Genomic DNA, 14,429 nt, shown 5'->3' with positions numbered 1-14,429 from the left:
ATTGTTAATTTATAAAGTTTCAACTAATATTTCGGCAAATAAATCATTGCATCTTCATTTTATTTTTCAAAAAGACCGACATGTCTCAAAATCCCCCATGGACCATAATAAATATAATAATTTAAAAGCTAATTTTGTGATTTTCCAATCAATAAATGAATCAAAATAATGTTTATGTCAAACGACTCCAGAATACATTTCTTATGGCTGTATTTTGTATATTGTATAACATTTATTCATTCAAATTTCTTTTATTACATTATAAGGCATGCATAGTTTCTACATAAGAAGAAAAGCGCAAAAATAGATTATACACTTTTTTATGTTTTATACAGTAATAAATGTGCAATTTTAAGTTGTCCATTTGAATCATTGCAATTAGCTTGTACATTCAATAACAAATTGAACTTAAATTTCATAATCATTAGATGTTTTTTACAGCTTTTAATTAAACTTTGTTAGGTGCAATAACAATTTTGGCACGTGAACTGCGAATAATACAGCTCGGTGTAAATTACCGAAGCGCATGATTTGTTTTTATGTGTGTGTCATTTTCTGTGTTTTAATAGAGAAAATTAAAAACCAAACAATTTTCTTGTCCAATCAAATAAAAAAAAATCGATTACGTATGCATGTATAGTGTGTAAGTGTATATATGGTTTCAATTGATGTCTTTTTTTAATGTTTCGATGAATTACATTTTTATAAAAAATATTCAATAAAATTTGGGTGCATTGTAAAAGTTATGTGTGTTGGTTTTGCTTTTTTCATTCATTTTTTGTGTGAAATTCCAATCGATTGAATAGTTTACAATTTAATTTAAATTTTCATATTAGACATTCGTTTAGAATTTGCGGATAAAATCAGTTGATTCAAAAATACAAAAACAAAAAGTTTTCTATTGGTGATTTGTGTTCTCTCTAAGAAAAGTGTTTGCAATTTTTCAAATTGTGTTTTATATTTTGTTTTTCGATTCACTTCATTTTGTTTACAATCAACATGTTTCGTTACAAAATAGCCAATATTTACAGCCAAATTAATTAAAAAAATTTAATTTGCGCACTGAATGTAGTTTTTTCGCTCCCAATTAATATATATTAATATTCTGCTTTGTCATATATTCCACTATTTCTGTTCTTTGCATTTCTTCGTTTTAAAAGTTTGGAATCTGGTTTATTTGTACAGCGCATTCTGCTAAAAAAATATTAAAATCTTTTCTTTAACAAATAAATACATTCGTAGCGATCGATAAAAGTGATTAGAATTTCTCATAGAATTCAACAAAGTTCAACAATGGTTTTTTTTTTTAAAGGAAAACAATATTAAAAATAAGCTGAAAACTATAAAAAAAAAGTTGAACAGCAGAATAGCAATAAATCTTACACGCGTTATTCATAAAATGCGACTAGCTTTTTCACTTTTGTCAATTCATATCCATTCATTCATAGTCATTCGGTTTCATTGAATTTTATTTACTGTATGCGGGTTCCGATTCTTATTGCCATTGGTCAATTCAATGTGATGATTAAATATCTGATAGTCAGTGTATGCTTTTCATTTAACAGATTTGTTTTTTTCTCGGTATTTCATAAAATTTTCCTTGTTGTTATTCTTAAAAATATAAATGTATGCTAAAAACACTTAAAAAGATTTGTGAATAAATAAATGGGCATCAACAAATTCTGTGTCATTTAATTGTATTCACATTGTAAATCGATTTATATTCAGACTCCCGAAGAAAAATAAATTCAATTATACACAATGTGTTTGTGTATTGTTGCGATATTATCAATATTGTTATTATCAAGTGCTCGGAACTCTCCAGTTCACCTTATATTGCTTATATCTCATTTGAATGCTTTGCAGCTATTCTTTAATTGTTCGTTTATATTCTTAAATAATGTCTGCAATTTGAAGATATCCGTATGATGTATTTGATGGAAAGAATATAAATAAAAAATGTCCGTATTTGATTGTATAAAGAAATGAAATACATTTTTTCAATGAAGACTTTCTCAACGTATCAATTTCAAAAAACAACATTTGTGATCGGTATCGACCAGTGGCAACAGAGTGATGATGACGGTTCACAGTTTAGTTGTCGACATATTCAATCGAATCAAAATGTTTTATTCTGAACTCACATAATAACAGGATTGCGAGATGAATTTTGCCGTAAATTTTCCATTTGATTCTTGTTTTGAAATAACAGAACATTTGCAAAATGACGTCTGCAAAATTCATCGCTCAACCGAAAATAAAAAAAATTAGTTTTGCTTACATGGAATATCTATTGTCCATTGTTTTAGCTGATTCAAATCGAGACAATACTGCACAAAAAAAATGTGCAACAAATGCTTCCTATTTAATCCTTTTCACACAAGCCATTTCAAATAAGGAAATTTCGAAAGCTATCGCTGACAACAGCTATTAAACAAGAATATCATGATACGAACGGCTTCTTCTAGAAAGACTAGAAAAGAAAATTTCTCGAGAAACATTCGAAGGATTGGATGGCGACAGTCGATTCAAATGGCCAAACAATAATTATTTTGACAACCATATTTAATACATGTATCAACAGTACTCACGTAAAAACGTCTTAATGCTTTTTTAAGATTGAAAGTTTGGGAATTCTACGAGGACAATCTTGATTCTTGATTCTACGAGGAAAATCTTGCCGTTATTGCGTACATGCGAAAATTCGTTGAAATAGATGCAGATGTTTTATACCGGATGATGTGCGAAACTAAAATAATTCCGTTGGATGATAATGTCTGTCAAGTTACAACGGGTCATATTTGTCAACATAAAGAGTATTATTTTGGTTAAATCTTCAACGTGGAAAAATTCGGTCAAGTGTTTGCACGAACAAACAATTACATTGCCAGGTTTTGATTGCTTTATTGTCACATGTCAAATGGACTTTCAATGTAATATGCGAGTTTTTCGAGAATAATTTCATGGATAAATAGTGTCTCAAATTCAAATATTTATTTATTTAATTGCTAATGGCATTCAACAATTGAATTTAATTCCGAATTTGCTTCGAGAAGTCTGAATATCAATAAATGACACAGAATTTCTCGCTCTTCTTATCCAAGATTTCCATTTTTTTATTTACAGATGCAGAAACACCCTTCATTCAAATTCACGCACATTCGTCTAAGAGTACCATTTATTTATTTTCGATTTCATGCACGTATATCATAGATAATTCATGTAAATATAAATATATCTATAGTTCTGTCTTCAAATGTATTTCATCTTATGATACCCATGCTAAAAATATTCGTCTAGGTCAAGATATAGTTTTATATGTATATATATTTGCTATTGCTAAATATCTTTATATATACGGTATATAGAATTTTTCATAAAACCTAAATAATCTGTGTTTTCTCTCTTTCATAATATGTATAATTTGTGATTAACATATTCATTTTGTTACTAATAATTTGCTATTAATGTTCAGTTTTCAAATTTCGCAAAAATTTGAAAACAACATCTCGTTTTTTTTTTTGCTTGATTGAAAACAAAATGAAAGAAGTCACTAAAGGAGTGACATCGTCACAATTCATCGAATTAAAATCGTAACACGTTTTGCATAATAACAATTAAAATTATGTGTTAAAAATAAACAATTGCAATAAATTTGAACTTTTATGCAAACTCATAAAATCATAAATAAGTAGATAACACCATTCAATTGAAGAATTCAAACTGTTTAACTGTTTACAATTCCAAGGAAGAAAAAAGCACCAATTGTGTATAAATTCTTTTCATTTTAAACATAAATTATGTTTTTTCATTTTTTAACTTGCATTTTTGGTTTTTTGCATTGCTTTTTCAGTCAGAGAATCGATCTCAATGTACATATATATATATATATATATATATATCATTATTGGCCAACAAGCACTGATCGGCCTTTTTCGAGGGGGGGAGGGGATCATTTTAGTTTTTGCTTTGTTTGTTTGTTTCATTTTCCATACACTTTTTAAAACGAAAGGAACTGAATTTATGGTTTATGAACACATCTTCATCGGTTCCATATCTTATCGCAGCCATGTCTTTTTCTTCAATTTGGTACGTAAAGTTCGAGAACGAGATTTTTTCGGTGGTGACGGCGATGACATGTATGAATAAATGTTTTGTTGACCATATTGCTGATTCGAACTACTGTTATAGTAATAGTTTCCATTACCGAACATATGATGATTATTATTGTGGTTAGTGTTATAATTTTGCAAAGGTACATTTTCAACGTAATCAGATGAAGATGGAGGTCGTTTTAAAGGCGAAGACATTGATGACACTTCGGTTGCAAATGACAAAAACGCATCTATACCTTCCTGGTGACGACGAGCTTCTTCTTCTTCACGCGAAATGTCATTTTGACTGTTTGATGAAATGAATTCATTCATTCATTAATTATTCAATTCCAAAATATCAACTGAAATATCTTTACCTTTCTTCACTGCTTTCGTATGCAGCATCAGATGATGTGCCATTACTCATATTATCGATAATGATTTCAGTGCCATGATTATTTAATGTATTAGAATCATATTTTATTTGGACTTGCTGAGGTGCTGTTGGTGGTGAGCTGTTGCCATTAAATTGAACAATCGGTTCATTCACAGTCTGGCCAAAATTAACAATTGTCGATACTGTGTTCCCTGCTGACTTTGTAGTACCACCACCGGCAGAATATGTGTGGTCTTCGCTGGGTTTGGTTGTTATAATAGGCGTTCTATCCAATAAGAAGAAAATAATTTAAATTCGGATACAATCGGATCGTGACGTTTGTGAAACATCGAAACAATTTTGTCAATGAATAAACATTTTTAATAATTTTTTTAGATTTTTCAATTATTTTTAATATCCTTGCAACTCATATCCTTTTTTATGTAATTAAGCTATTTAACGCTTTTCCAAAAAGCAATTAAAAATTACTTCAGCTTACCCAGTTTGAAATGTTTCCGAAAAAATTTTCGGACCATGTTTTAGAGCAAGCATAGCTGTAGCTGCATTCACATCATCTATATTATCCATACCTAAGGGGACAATAAAAAAAAAAAGAATATAATCAACAAATAATCGAAATGATGAAAACATAATAAAAATGAAATGCAATTGTCTGTCCAACGATTGTGTTTTTCTCACGCATACACACACACACAACCACACACACTCCTTCTATCTCACGTACACTTTGTTTGAATCAACATCATTGTTTGGTAATCTCACAGTACATTCTATTATCATGTGAATGATGATAATAGAAATAATCGAAAATGAATCAATAGGAATCAATAAGAATTATTAAGTAATTGAAAAGCAACTTTTAAGTTGATTGCCCCTATTATCCATACCCCAATCACGGGCAATACGTTCAACATTCCGTTGAGCTTCTATTGCATCCATTTCATGATCATGCGCTGTATGATTTGTGTGAATTCCATGTGATGTGGTCACTATCACACTTTCGCCATTTACATGATTATATTCATTATTGATAATCTGGTATTCTTTGTCAGCGATCAAATGCATAACATCGTTGGTATTGTTCGTGGCCGATATTTTAACGCTATTTCCATTTTGTATGTTTGCCATGTATTTAGACAAACGAGGGAACAACTCTGCATCCAATGGCCGTTTACTCGACTGAAATTCACAAATAAAAAGATAAGATCAGCTGTAAATTCGTCACTGAGCAAAGTAATATGGGGAAATTGATTTTGCATTCTAAAATTGGGGAAATGCATACCAAAATCGGAAGAACGAAAACTAAAAATGGAAAAATGCATACCAAAATTGGAAAACGCGCAGGATAAAAATGGAGAAACACTGATCAAAATTGGAAAAATGCATACCAAAGTTAGTAAAAACGCATTCCAAAATTAGGAAAAACGCATTCCAAAAATGGGGAAAACGCATTCCAAAATTGGAAAAATGCCTACCAAAATTGGAAAAATCTAAAAAAATATAACGGAGTCTATACTAACTCCATTATCAACCAAATTCATGTTAAAATACACTATCTGATCGAATAATTAACTTCTTCTTTCTTTTTTTACTGTGTAAAGTTTCGAAAAATGTGAAAAACAAAAAAAAACTGATAAAATTATTGGTGACAGGCATGAGAAGAACTCGTTCAGTTTTTTGTTTCATTCCAAAGTTTGAAATTCATACCCCTTATCTCCTTTTTAATTTAATTCATTCATCTTTCGTTCTACCCAAGTAAGGGAAGAATTTAATTTTATTTGGCTCAGGGTTCGGAAAAAAAGGGAGAGGGGATTTAAAATAGAACACAAGACCTTCATTCGCGCGCTCGCTCAGAAAGAGAGAATGTTGACAACGAATTCATTGAGTTAATCTCATTATCGTATTAAATCAAATATAATAATTATGGATGTCAAATTAAAACATATATATTTTCAGCGCATAGAACAGCAAATTTTTACCGTTATGGCTCTAAGCATTCTATATGTTGTTTAACTCTAAGACCTCTATGTTTTCTTTTAGCGCTCAATAATTTTACTTTTTCGCACACATCTAGTGTGTAAGGTAAAGTACTGGAATCGGTCGGAAAATTAACACCCATAAAAAACGTGTTTCCTGGGTGTTTTCGAAGCCAGGGAATAGAAACCATTAGATTTTTAGCGACTTTGGTTGATGGAGTGAAGTGTCATGTCTGGTGTGATGCCCATGAGAAAAAAACCGAATATGACGTTAGTTTTGCGATACAAATAATTTTCGACACACTTTTCATACAAAAATTTCAAAAAATTGGATTTTTGTATGAAAGCCATGCTTCTATGATATCGTAATGACCTGAAACTTTGCACAGCTTATTTTTTTCACACAAAGATAACATTCCAAGAGTTTGAAGACAGTTCCATACATATTCCGATTCAAAAACGAAAATTTTGTATGGGAAGTACCCCTAATATGCATTGAAATTTCTTCAAACTTTCAGAATGTTATCTTTTTGTGAAAGAAATATGTTTCTTTATATAACCTGTGCAAATTTTCACATGATTACGATATCATATATAGGCATCGCTCCGATACAAAAATTCCCATTTTTAGTAGTTTTTGTACGAAAAGAGCGTCGAAAATTATTTGTATCGCAAAACTAATGTCAGATCCAAATCCCATTTTTTCCGAATCCCAAGCCAAGTTAAATTGAAATAAAAATGGGAGAGAGTGCATAGAATGGAACACAAGACCGAACGAGCGCGCGCGCTCGTTCGGTCTTGTATTCCATTCTAAGCACTCTCTCACATTTTTTCCGGACCCCAAAGCCAAGTTGAAATAAATTATTCCCTTACTTGGCTAGAACGAAAGATGAATGAAATAAATTAAAAATGGGATAAGGGGTATGAATTTCAAACTATTGAGTGAAACAAAAATCCGAAGGTGTTCTCAGTGAGAACTTCTCATGCTTGCCACCATTAAATTAATCAGCTTTTTTTGTTTTTCACCTTTATCGACATGAATTTGGTTGATAATGGAGTTAGTATACACTCCGTTATAATTTTTTGGATTTTTCCAATTTTGGAATGCATTTTTCCTATTTTGGAATGCGTTTTCCCTATTTTTGGAATGCGTTTTTCCTAATTTTGGAATGCGTTTTTACTAATTTTGGTATGCATTTTTCCAAGTTTGATGAACGTTTCTCCAATTTTGGCCTGCGCGTTTTCCAAGTTTGGTATGCATTTTTCCATTTTTAGGTTTCGTTTCTCCGATTTTGGTATGCATTTCCCCAATTTTGTTATGCATTATTCCTACCACCAATAATATAATATTTAATGGAAAAATAGCACTATTGGCTGTCCAAACGTCCAATTTTTTCAAACTCAATTTCGTTAAAAATACCTTGGATGTTGGACTATCTGGTGAAATCGGAGTATTTTTCAATGAAGCTGTGGCTTTCTCCATTGCAGATGTGTTCGGATGATATGATGACCGGGTCAATGCAATTATCAAATTCTGCTTGTATTGTTGTTCAACGCGCCATAATGACCCTTTTCCCATATTCTATCAGAAAAATAAACATGAATTATAGAACATATATGAAAAATGTGTATATAAAAATTGTTTACCGGTGCTTTTTCAACTTTTTGGAAACATTTGTTCAACGATAAGTTATGACGAACACTGTTCTTCCAACCAGTTGGTGCAGTTTTGAAGTAAGGATAATGCTTAACAATCCATGCATAAATTTCTTTGACTGGAAGTGCTTTTTCCTTGGCATCTTCGATGGCTAAGAATATCAACGAACTGAAGCTCAATGGAGGTTTATTATTGGTATGAATGAAAGGATCGTATGGAACGTTATTATTTGATGGCTTGACCTAAACAATAGAAAATTAAAATTGTCCGAAAATGAGAATTCGAAAGTCAAGATTTTTTCAACTTTTATAAAATGAGATTTACTTGATTTTGCGTTGAATTTGGTGATGCTGATGATAATGGAACGGTTGGTTGAGACAATGATATGTCTGTTGGTGAATTTGCTGTTGAATTATTGTTTGAATTCAATAACTTTTGAGGAGCAGCTGGTTGTTGTTGCAATCTAGGACTGCTTATCGGTGTTACATATTCATCTGAATGACGATCGATATCGTTACCATGGTAAATGCGATGGTTTGAATTTGAAACTAAATTTATTGCTGAATGTGGGTATTCATTTTCAACAATAACTGTTTCGTGCTCGTACTTTGCAGTGCTATCAAAGAAACAACAAAATACATAAAATATCGGAAGATTTAAAATAATGGAATGTATTGAAGCCTTCTAAAGTAGTTTGTCTTATTAATTATTCAGAAATAATGGAAAATAACATACCTGAACTCTGGTTTCATGGGTATTGTGTAAATTGCATTCGGTGGTGGTGTTCTAACGGAAACAACAGTCGATGGGGATGAAACTTGTGCTTCTGAATTTGAATTTGTGATTTGCGTTGTGATTAGAGTAGTTTTGGTCTCGGTGCCACTTCCATTCAACGCATTCATAGCCTTAATGTACTTCTTATGGAAGTGCGTATGCGGTGTGGATGTTGTAGTAGACGACGATGTTAATGATTGTGTGCTCAACTTTTGGTGAGTGGAAATGGTTTTTATAACATTAGTTGTGCTATTTGCAGCAAATACCACACCATTATTAGTCGATAGGATCACTGGATTGGCGTTGCTTAATGGAGACGATGTATTTGGTATGAAATTCGACTTTTGCGTTAAACTAGATACAGTTTTATATTCGATAACAGTACTACCACCTGGACTCAAGTGAATAATGGATGAGTTGGTCGATGGTACTTGATTAGCATTAGAAATGGTACGATTTTTGTTGATCGTATTATTATTTGCATCGTCAATATCTTCATTATCAATTGTATCGCTGTCACGTTCTCGTGGTGTCGTTGCAAACGATTTCGGTGTCGTTCTTACTTTTCTATAAATGCTATTTCCTTGCTCTGAACCCGAAATGTTGTCCGAAGTCATTGAAGACACATTGTCTTCCGATACACCCGAATCGTCAACGAAATCACTGGTGGGTGTAGCGGCACCCGAGCTTGGCGATTTACTACTCATTGCTTGCTGTGATTGCGGCTTTATCAATGCGTTGTCAGTTACTATTTTCAAGTGATTATTATTCATGTGCTTAACGTTTGAGGGACACGATATACTATTTATACCTAATTTAAATAAAGTTAAATGAATAAATCTGTTGTTTTTTTGTTTAAATGAAATAACTACAAAATTGATGTGTGAGAAAAGTAACCTTTAAGTAAATTTTTATCATGTAGCCAAGTCAACGAAGTTAATTCTTCATCGGTACCGTTGTTTGATGTGGATGCTGTTTTACGGTTGTGATCGATTTCCATAGATTCGCTTGTAACTAGAACCACTTTAGCGCTGCTTCCATTCTGCTGTCCATTTATATATGGAGTAGTGGTTGAAATTGTGTTTGTGTTCACTGAATCCTTAATGTGATTCTGTTGCAACATTAGCTTCGAAGCTGGCATTTTAGTGCTTAGGAATTGTATGGCCGATTACAAAAATCTATTCGAAGCTGCTTTCGATATGGTTTCTGGTTGCTTAGATGAAAGTTGCATTAAATGCGATTGATATGGATAAATGGTAACCACATAATTACATCAGTGTCCACTCCCAAAAATGATAAAACTTGGCTACAGCTCTATTTGAAAAGAACGAAAATATAGATACATATAAATACATTTTTGCCTATCAATATTGTCTTAAATACATATATTACCATTCTATTTTAAACTGTTTTATAGTGATAAAAAAATAATTTCCTATTGAAATTCATAGGCCATTGATATTGATTTGTTCCATTGAAGCTTGATATATGCCTATTGCTAATCGAACCAATATTAAAGAATTGAGTTGTGAAATGGAAGAAAAACAGGCAACGTAGCAACAGACCAAATGAAAACAAAACCGAACATAATGAATATTGATAGACAACCCTACGCTTTCCATTTCATTCTTTGTTGTGCATGACGAAAAACCAACGGCAACAAATGTTGTTTACTACAATAAAAAAAATGGAACACCTAAATGTGAATCAAATAGTTTATTATGTATAAGTAAGCCTTAATACGAATTGCAAAAGGAATTGGTGTGGCTTTTTTATGTTCTACTCTTCAAATTTCATATATTTTATAGGGGAGAGGTCCGTAGGTTGAAACAGTCACATAATATTTTAAAATATGGCAACTGGTAGCACTGTGGTTTATACTTTCAAGTTGCTGTATTTTTAGCAGCTAACTTTTCATGGTAGACAGACTTACTAACTCCCATTCCTTATGTTTAAGTTAGATCATACCAAAAAATTTGTTGAAAAAATATATTTCGAGAATTTTCCTCAAGTGAAAAATGTCAATTTTCTTTAATGCTAGAAAAATATGAATATGACATTTGCACCACAGTTTTTGGTCCATTTTAATATGCTGAAGGAATTTTGAACATATCTTTGCATCCACAAGAATTTTTGTGTCAGGTAAAAATGGTGACAATGTACGTACGTTGAAACACTCGAAGATCCGTAGGTTGAAACACTATATACCTCTACGTCTTTTAGAGGGAAGTGCATACTTAATTTAAATAAATCAAATGGAACATTCTAGAAGCTCATACTACTATGTTCAATACACAGAAGTCCATGGAATTTTTGTCCGAAATTGGACCCGTTCAGCCAGCTATACCACAGAAAAAATCCAATCGCGGTCGTAGGCGTATGAAGAGCACAGTACTCACATCAATAGAAAATATCGCAAAAGTCAAGGAAAATCGGTAAAAGCGTGAAGATGCGAAAAATAAAAAGAAAGAAAGCACACAAAAGCGAAAACTTTCATCTCAAAAAGAGCTAACCAAAAAGCGAACACAGCCTACACGAGCAGCCACCACAAAGAAGGAATCGTCATCGTCGTCGGATTAAGATGTGGATTTCTGCATGATCTGCATGGAAAACCTGTCAGCCAAATTAACCAAAAACAACTCAATCGAATGCAACAAGTGCCAGCGGCCATTTCATTTAAAGTGCGTTAACATGAAGCTATTTCACGTGCCAAAATTGTGACTCGGATGCCGATCTGTTTGACGAAAATTAATGAAATTTCGATTTTTTTATTCTCTTTTTCATGTTTGAGGCCTTTCTGATAAATAAATGAACAATAAACACTTGATAGCTAGCGTTTTTATTCCATTAATTGCACCCATTTCTCAATTGCAATGTGTGTTTCAACCTACGGACCAAATTTTTTTTTGGAAAAAAATCATGTGGTCGGAAAATTGGTCATAACTTTTTTGTTCTTGAAGTAATTCAATTAATTTCTTCGGCAAAAATGTAGCCAAGAACTTTACCATTTCAACGATATATGACTCTCCGTAATATTTTTTTTTAGTAATTTTTTTTGACTAAAAATCAAAGCCCGTTTCAACCTATGGACCTCTCCCCTATATATTTTTTATAGTATTTCAATAGGTTTATATAAAAAAATAACCACTCTTTGCAAATAACCACTTCACAATTGCAAACGAGAACAGAAGAGCTTATGCGCTTAATAAATGTTTCGGACAAGAATCCATTTAATTTTGATTTTCGTCTTATAAATGTAAAAAACTTTACATACAAGAGCGAATAATCAAATAGTAAAAATAGCATATCTGTGCAACAATTATTGATGTCTCCATCACCGTAAAGAAACGTGGCAATTGTGTCGTGCGCAAAGTCGATGAGTATTTTACATCGCAGACATGCTCAAAATGTTTTGGACGATTGGATCCAAACACCAGAAGCAACCATTTCAAAGTTTGTAAAAATTGTGCACCGGTGCCAAATTCAATCATGGCTAACTTTTTACCATCGAAAATCGTGGCACAGCTCAGCGAACGGCGTTTAAAGTATAACAAAGTTTATATTGAAGAGAGTTTGGCGCTATTTCTGGCACGAGGTGAAAGGACTGAGCATGATTTCGACATTATAGGTGATCGTTTACTGTCTAAGGTGGCCGTGTATTCAAAAAATGGCAAGTAAACGCAGTGACTGGTGTATTGGAATATGCTGACGTCAATGTTGATCAACAACCACATGCAGTTGATGATGAAAATGCAGCAGAAATCGATGGATAGGTCGCTCAACAACCGTATGCAACATCTGATACAATTGTGCATCAGACAACTTTGGATCGTGATATCATGGCCGCTAAATGCATTCTCATCACATTTATGTATATAAGAAATGGATATTTGCATATTATTTACAGATATGGGAAACACCCTAGCTGTACAGTGTGTTTGGTTCGCTACAATACGGCTGAACGAGACTTTATTTTGATTACTGCGCAATTAAACCGCGTTTAACAGTCAGAGTCAATGACGCACTAATGAGCCAGATAGATTTTATCGATATTTGTTATGTAAAATTTGATCAAAAGTGCAAAAATAATCAATCAATGATGCGGCAAAAGAGCTTAGATTGTCGGAGTCGTTTGTTCAGAATGTATACGCCAGATGTATACGGTGTTGCATAAAATATGAAAATATGGATGACATTCACATCATTCATATATGCTATCGCTATAGCGATCTAACAATTTGTAAAAAGGTTTTTTATGATTTTTTGTTAAATCGTATACATGTGGCGAACTTTGAATTTTTTTTTGTTTGCAGTAATTAATCATCGTGAAAACTTGTGAATCTTATTTTCTTGCCAAAATAAATAATCTCACCAAATTTAAAGAAATTTTAATGCGAATAAAGGGTACCTCCCATACAAAAGTCCAAATTTTTTGTGAGTTTTGTATGAAAAGTGCATTGAATATTATTTGTATCGCAAAACTAACGTCATATTCGGATTCCCCGAGCCAAAAAACCCCCCAGTACATATTTTTACAACGAAAAAAACATTTTTTATGAATTTTAAAAATAGTCAAATTTCATCAAAATTTGAAAAAAACATGAATATCGCCTAGGCCTGGCGCGGTGTGAAAATTGATTTTTTTTTAATTTGTCACAATATTCGTGCTCCTATGACCATCCTCAAGAGGTTATGAGGGTATTTTTTTTTGATTATCAAAAAAAAGTCAGAATCGAATCACTCTACTATCCAGTGTCACCAATACATACTACTGGATAGTATGCAATCAAATTGTTAAGTTAACAAAACAACCTATTTGCGTGAACTAGCATTTATTTTTATCTTCGTTTTTCCACAAATATGCAATTTTCTTCACAAGGTTTTAAATAGACTATTATTAAATGGAAAAACCTGCAGGCTTCTATGCATCTGAAGATCTCAAAAAGTGCCTAAAGTAATTCAGCAAAACATCCTGACAGGAATTCGAATTGAAACATTAGCATGAATTTTATTCAGTCGATGTTGTTATGGTTACAAGCAAAACAAAAAAAAAACGTTAATATAAAATTCGTACACAAATTCCAATAAACCGTCACTATGTCGCAAACGACAAACAAAAAAATCTGAACGATGTCATAAATACACTTATACGTATACGTTTCTGTGTCGAATGCGCGTCTCTTCAATCAAATGATAATGGATTGTCGGAACCACGTAACATCGATATGAATTTTTAGTTTTTTATTCATAGTGGTTGCTATGTTTGCCACTTGTCTCAATGTGTGTGTTGTTGTGGATACTTGGACCGAAATATTTCCATTTTTATTGTTGGTACTTGATAGATAGAGAGAGAGAGAGATGTTTACTGAACGTCCTTGAAAATGTAATCCATTTTGTGTACAACTGACACAGTATGTATGACACTGGCTCGAATAAAAAAACGCAAAAATTCAAATGAAGATTGATGAAAAATAAGTAACAATAATATATAACTAACAATTATCCGTACAATTTATATTGGACAACAATGA

The 14,429-nt window shown here is 32.3% G+C and overlaps 1 protein-coding gene across 5 annotated transcripts in view; it reads right to left on the bottom strand.

Moving 5' to 3' along the window:
* Positions 1–210: 210 nt before the first annotated feature.
* The window catches only part of LOC116349887 (putative uncharacterized protein DDB_G0277255), a 29,878-nt gene continuing 15,659 nt past the window's right edge, over positions 211–14,429 (bottom strand). For 4 of the 5 annotated variants that reach the window (XM_031781521.1, XM_031781525.1, XM_031781522.1 and 1 more), the window contains exons 2-10: positions 9,796–10,212; positions 8,860–9,709; positions 8,449–8,740; positions 8,115–8,366; positions 7,888–8,049; positions 5,379–5,670; positions 4,970–5,060; positions 4,472–4,756; positions 211–4,401 (exon numbers count right to left, since the gene is read on the bottom strand). In XM_031781521.1, coding sequence (XP_031637381.1) covers positions 4,059–4,401; positions 4,472–4,756; positions 4,970–5,060; positions 5,379–5,670; positions 7,888–8,049; positions 8,115–8,366; positions 8,449–8,740; positions 8,860–9,709; positions 9,796–10,039 — 2,811 coding nt within the window. In that variant the 5' untranslated portion in view covers positions 10,040–10,212 and the 3' untranslated portion in view covers positions 211–4,058. Of the gene's footprint in view, positions 4,402–4,471; positions 4,757–4,969; positions 5,061–5,378; positions 5,671–7,887; positions 8,050–8,114; positions 8,367–8,448; positions 8,741–8,859; positions 9,710–9,795; positions 10,213–10,290; positions 10,529–14,429 lie in introns of those variants that run through there. The other variant, XM_031781523.1, reaches the window with a different exon arrangement.

The sequence above is a fragment of the Contarinia nasturtii genome, unplaced genomic scaffold (genome assembly GCF_009176525.2).
Source record: "Contarinia nasturtii isolate CC-2019 unplaced genomic scaffold, AAFC_CNas_1.1 Cnas_scaffold_3175, whole genome shotgun sequence".
Lineage (NCBI taxonomy): Eukaryota > Metazoa > Arthropoda > Insecta > Diptera > Cecidomyiidae > Contarinia > Contarinia nasturtii.
The sequence above is the reverse complement of the archived record's forward strand: the minus strand, read 5'-3'. Positions and strand labels throughout refer to the sequence as shown.